Below are 6,000 nucleotides of genomic sequence, written 5' to 3'. Positions count from 1 at the left end.
GGTCTTCCTTTTTTTTTGTTGACACTCTACTTGACCAAGTATGATGTCCTCCTCCAGGGACTGATTCCTCCTGATAATATGTGCAAAGTATGTGAGATGGAATCTTGCCATTCTCACTTTTAGAAGTGCATTCTGTTTGTACTTCTTCCAAGACAGATTTGTTTGTTCTTTTGGCAGTTTGTGGTATGTTCAATATTTTTCACCAACACCACAGTTCGAAGGCATCAATTCTTCAGACTTGCTTATTCCTTGTTCAGCTTTCGCATGCATATGAGGCAATTGAAAACACCATGGTTTGGGTCAGGCACATCTTAGTTCTCAGGGCGGCATCTTTGCTTTTCAACACTTTGAAGAGGTCTTTTGAAGCAGATTTGCCCAATGCAATGTGTCTTTTGATCTCTTGACTGCTGCTTCCATGGGTGTTGTTTGTGGATCCAAGTAAAATGAAATCCTTAAAAAAGATGTCACCTTGAGGACTAAGATGCTTCTGACCCAAGTCATGGTGTTTTCAATCACCTCATATACCTTTGAAAGCTGAACAATGAATAAGGAAGTCCAAAGAATTGACAGCTTTAAATTGTGGTGTTGGTGAAAAATATTGAGCATACCACGGACTGCTAAAAGAACAAAGTTATCTAAAATATATATGCAAAAGGAATCAAAATGTTTTGCTACAAAAAACCAACTAAACACAAAAAAGTCACCACTGGAGGGAAGAAACAACAGAAAAAAAAAAAAGAATATAAAACATACAGAAAACAAATACCAAAAAGGCAAAAGTAAATTTTTCCTTATCAGTAATTCCTTTAAATGTAAAAGGATTAATGCTCCATTCAAATGGCAGAATGGATTAAAAATATGTACATATTGAACCAATGTTAGTTTCTTAGTTTTGATAAATGGACCATGGTTAGGTAAGATGCTAAAATTAGAGGAATGTCGGTGAAGAACATATTGGAAATCTCTGTACTATCTTTACAACTCCTCTCTAAATATAAATTTATTTCAAAATAAAATGTAAAAAAATGCAAGAATTGCCATCTGACTTATGGTGACCCCACATGTTACAGAGTAGGACTTCTCCACAGAGTTTTCTTGTTTGTAACCTTAATGGAAGCAGATCACCAGGTCTTTTCTTCCATGGCACCATTAGATGGGTTCAAACCACCAACCTATAAGTTAGCAGTCTAGTGCAAATCATTTGTGCCACCTAGGAGCCTTTGGTAAGGAACCATCTGATGCAAATAAATTCAACAACTTAGATGAAATGGAAAAATTACTTGAAAAACATTTTTATCAAATGAAGAGAAGAAACTAAATAGCTATATGTTTATGAACACAATCGAGTTTATTATCCAAAATTTTCCCACAAGAATGGTTTCATTACTGGATTCTATCAAACATTTAAGGAAGAAACAATATTAATACTATGCAAACATTTTCGGGAATTAGAGAAGGGATGACTTCCAAACTTCTTGTATAAGGCCAGGATACCCTTAAAAAGAAAATGAGACAAAGATATTGCAAGAAAATAAAATTAAAGTTGAATATCTCTCATGGACACAAATGTAAACATTCTTGTGAAAACATATAAAATCAAATCCAATAATGTATTAAAAGGATAATGCATTTATAGTTCAGTAGGGTTTATTCCAGTAATTCAAGGATAGTTTAAAATTAGAAAATCAATCAATGTTATTCACCGTTTTAGCAGAGAAAAGAAGAAAACCTGTATATTTATTTTAACAGGCAGTGAAAAAAGTTAATAAAATTCAACAGCACTTCATGATAAAAAAATAAATTTAAAAAATTTGAGCACACTAGGACTTGAAGGGAACTTCTTCAACCTAATAAACCTTATCTACAAAATCCTACGGGTTACATATTTGATGGTGAAGCTAAACCCTTTTCCCCTAAGATCAGACAAAGAAAAATGTTCACTCTTACTACTTCTAGTCAATATTGTACTGACAGTCCTAGCCAATGCAATAAGGCAAGATAAGGAATATAAGGTATATAGGGTAGAAAGAAAGGAATAAAACTATCTCTATTTGTAGGTAACTGGTTTTGTTAGTAGAAAACCCTAAGGAATCTCAAAAATAAAATCTACTAAACTAAAAAGCAAATTTAGCAAAGTTGCAGGTGATAAATTTTAAACACTAGCAATAAACAACCAGAAAATGAAATTATAAAATATGATTTATGAAAGCAATAAAAAAAAATTCCAAAACCTAGGAACAAATGTAACAGATGACGTGCAAGACCTCAACACTGAAAACTACCAAATATTGCTGAAAGAAATGAAAGAAGACTGAAATAAATGGCAAAATACACTATGATCATACATTTAAAGATTCGACATTGTTAAGACAATCTACATAAATTGGGCTATATAGCCAATGCAGTCCCTATCAAATTTTCAGCAAGATTTTCTCTTTTTTTTGTTAGAATTTGATAAGCTGATTACTCTAGCTGGAAACAAAGACCAGAATAGCTAATGCATCCTTGAAACAAAAAGAAAAAAGTATAAAGGACTTAAACCCAGTAACCCAGTGGCGTACTACCTGATTTCAAGACCTGCTATAAAAACTAAAATAATCAAGAAAACATGTTTTCTGATTTTAACCATCATTGATTAAAACCTTTCCCTGCCATAGTTAAACGAGGACAAAGAGCACAAAATAACCTTTTCTAAATGTGATCATTAAGGAATAACTACTTTGCAGGCCTTTCCCTACTTACAAGGAGATGAGGGTGTGGAAGAACTATAATGAAGGCATGCACTGAGGGGTCCTAGGCTGCTGAGCTTTTTAGTTCATTCATTAAACAAACCTTTACTAAGCGTTGATGGTGAGACAAAATACTAAAGATAATAATAATAATAGATAAAAATGAGGAAGAGAAGGGGGAGAAGAAGAAAATTAGGCATCTGGTGTCAGATATACACATTAATTTCACAAAAACCTCATAGGGTAAACATTATTCTCCCTATTTTAAAGAAGAAAAACCTGCGGTTCAGACAACTTAGGTAACTTAAGGTTGTGCTGGTAGTAATGTGGAGAGGCAAGGTTCAAACCCAGATCTAATTTGATTCCTTAACCCTTGCTTTTTCCACTACAACACTAACTCCCAGGACAGTCTAGTAGAGGAGGTAAATAACAAGGAAATATAATGCAATGTGATAAGTATTGTAATACAGATAAATCCTACTGAAAGTAACTCATCCTGGGGGTACCCTGGAAGGCCTCACAGAAGAGGTGGCATTTGAATCGGGTATTATTAATGAGTGGGAGCTCACCCAGAAAAGGTATCTTGGCAGCATGTGAAATGTACCTGAAGCACATAGAAAATGACAAGGAGTTAGGTTGGTCTGGAAAACAGGTTTTGTAGAGTTTGTACGGAGATAAGGGTGAACGGGTTATTTGGAGACAAGATTGAGAAATGCTGTGTATGTCAAACTAACGAGTTTATGTTTAATTTGGTAGACAATGGAGAATTATTGAAATGCTTGAGTAATAGCACTTAAAGATTATTTGAACAATGCATGGATCCTATATAAAAGGAGAGAGGTTGTATATTGGAAGGACTGATGTAAGTCTATTGCAGTAACCTACTTGAGAACTAAAGAGATTTAAAAATAGGGCAGTATCAGTAGACATGAATAATGTAATGGAGTGGATAAAATTTAGGACATGAACTTGACAGGACTTACTGACTAAATACTTGGATGAAAATAGAGATGGAAGAATCACCGTCTCTTTCAGGTTTAGGTGACTGCATGGAAGGTAAAGAATATAGGAGAAGGAATAGATTGGGATAGGAGGGTGGTGGTTGAGGAAAGTTGGACTTCTCTTTGGTTTACTCACCAAGGTATAGGCGTGCTTTCACTTATGCCAGTTCTCCAATATCAGGCTGTGGTAACAAAAAATAAAAGGAAATCAACTCTCTGAGTTAAGATAAGGTTCAATCATATCTTGAAGCCCACCTGGCAAGAAATCTTACTTCCTGGTGACTCATTTATGACACATCGTACCCAACAGAGTATCATGTTTGCTTTTTATAGTCTCCTTTTACTTCTTTTTTTTAATTTTTTATATTTTTTTACTTCTGTGGCAGAAACTGGGTGGCTATTTATGAAATTTGTTTCTGTTCCTCCATGCTCACAGCCAGGCCATGAATGGTAGCCTCCTCTGCAGTTAGGTGTGGTCAGGTGACCAGCTTCTGACCAAAGAAAAGTGAGAAGTGATGTATCACATTGCCAGGCATGATCCATAAAAAAAATAAAGTGCAATCCTCCTCTCTCTTATTCCCCTATCTACCAACTGGATGGCAGTGTCCAAAGTGACTTTGGAAGCCACAGGTTGAAGATGCCAGAGCCTCCACGAGCCTGAATGACTGCATGGAGCAGGGCCTTCCCTCCGCAGACTCTGCCTCCCTGCACCACCACTGTTATGTTAAGCTTTACATAAGCCAGATATAAACTTCCATTGCATAAAGCCAGAGAGATTTCAGGTTTTATCTGTCAAGCCACTGAAATTCCAGGGCTTATCTGCTAACTAAAAGGCCAGTATTGCCACTCAGCTGATAATGGACTGTCTTCCACTTGTGGCACCATGCAGGCTTCTATCCAATAACAGCTTTTAAATTTCCATTTTACCAAGAAAATGGAATTTGCACATAAAATTGATTTGCACATACACACAAACCTCTGCAGTCCCTTGGATGGGGAAGTTGGGTCCACAAGTTACACAAGCAGCTGAGCTTAACCTTCAAGTGTTCTTAGGCTGGGTTCTGGACTAACGCCAGTGTCCGTAGGGAGCTGTCTTGTGGGCAGAGAAGAGGCACCATGGAGGCCACAAAGGCCAACTGGCTGGTTAGAAACATCACTTTGACTAGATCTGACACATGGTCTATCCTCTTAGATCATGTCCTTTCTTTCTATTGAGGTTGTTAGTTTCATTTTTAGCCAATATGGAGAGATAAGCCACACAGGCTCAGAAAAACCAGAATTAAAGGCTGATCTTTCAGTGGCTAAAGAGAAGCTAAGGGCAGTGGCCCATGTTCATTTCTTCTTGTAACTTTTACTGAAGCATAATATACCTTCAGAAAAGTAAAAAACTCTTTTTTTTTTATTATTTTTATTGTGCTTTAAATGAAAGTTTACAAATCAAGTCAGTCTCTCAAACAAAGATTTATACACATCTTACTATGTACTCCTAGTTTCCCTCCCCCTAATGAGTCAGCACACTCCTTCTCTCCACCCTGTGTTCCCCGTGTCCATTCAGCCAGCTTCTGTCCCCCTCTACCTTCTCTCCAGACAGGTGCTGCCCACATAGTCTCATGCGTCTACTTGAGCCAAGAAGCTCACTCCTCACCAGTATCATTTTCTGGCTTATAGTCCAGTCCAATCCCTATCTGAAGAGTTGGCTTTGGGAATGGCTCCAGTCTTGGGCTAACAGAAGGTCTGGGGACCATGACCTCCGGGGTCCTTCTAGTCTCAGTCAGACCATTATGTCTGGTAGAAAAGTACACAACTCTTGAGAGCACAACTCAAGTAATTTTCACAAACTTACTTTTGAAATGTAATGAAAACCCTCATGTAAATCAGCAGCCAGATCGAGAAAAAGAACATTATCGACTTCCTTGAAGCCCCTTCATACTTCCTTTCCATCACTATGCCCGAGGGGTACTCTCTCTCCTGACTTCTCACAGCATATGTTTATTTTGCCTACTTTTGAGATGTATATAAATGGAAGCATACAAAATGTATTCTGTATATGGTTTCCTTTGTTCAACATTATGTTGGTGTGCTTCATCCATGGTGCTGCACATAGCTGTCATTTGTCTGTTATTACTGCTGTGCAGTGTTTCATATATCAATGAACTACTTTTATGTGTTCATTCTACAGTCCATGGCCCACTTAGATAGTTTCCAGTTTGGGGATATTACAAATAGTACTGCTATAAACATTCTTGTGCATATAATTTTGGTGAATATTA

The 6,000-nt window shown here is 36.9% G+C and overlaps 1 protein-coding gene across 1 annotated transcript in view; it reads right to left on the bottom strand.

The window, feature by feature from the left end:
- Nucleotides 1-1,474: 1,474 nt before the first annotated feature.
- The window catches only part of KCNS3 (potassium voltage-gated channel modifier subfamily S member 3), a 112,849-nt gene continuing 108,323 nt past the window's right edge, over nt 1,475-6,000 (bottom strand). The window contains exons 6-7 of the mRNA XM_049903894.1: nt 3,867-3,912; nt 1,475-1,495 (exon numbers count right to left, since the gene is read on the bottom strand). Of these exons, the coding sequence (XP_049759851.1) occupies nt 3,889-3,912 (24 nt within the window). The 3' untranslated portion in view covers nt 1,475-1,495; nt 3,867-3,888. The remainder of the gene's footprint in view (nt 1,496-3,866; nt 3,913-6,000) is intronic.

This window comes from Elephas maximus, chromosome 12, assembly GCF_024166365.1.
Source record: "Elephas maximus indicus isolate mEleMax1 chromosome 12, mEleMax1 primary haplotype, whole genome shotgun sequence".
In the NCBI taxonomy this organism is placed as follows: domain Eukaryota; kingdom Metazoa; phylum Chordata; class Mammalia; order Proboscidea; family Elephantidae; genus Elephas; species Elephas maximus.
Note: the sequence above shows the minus strand (reverse complement) of the source record. Positions and strands in the feature narration are given on the sequence as shown.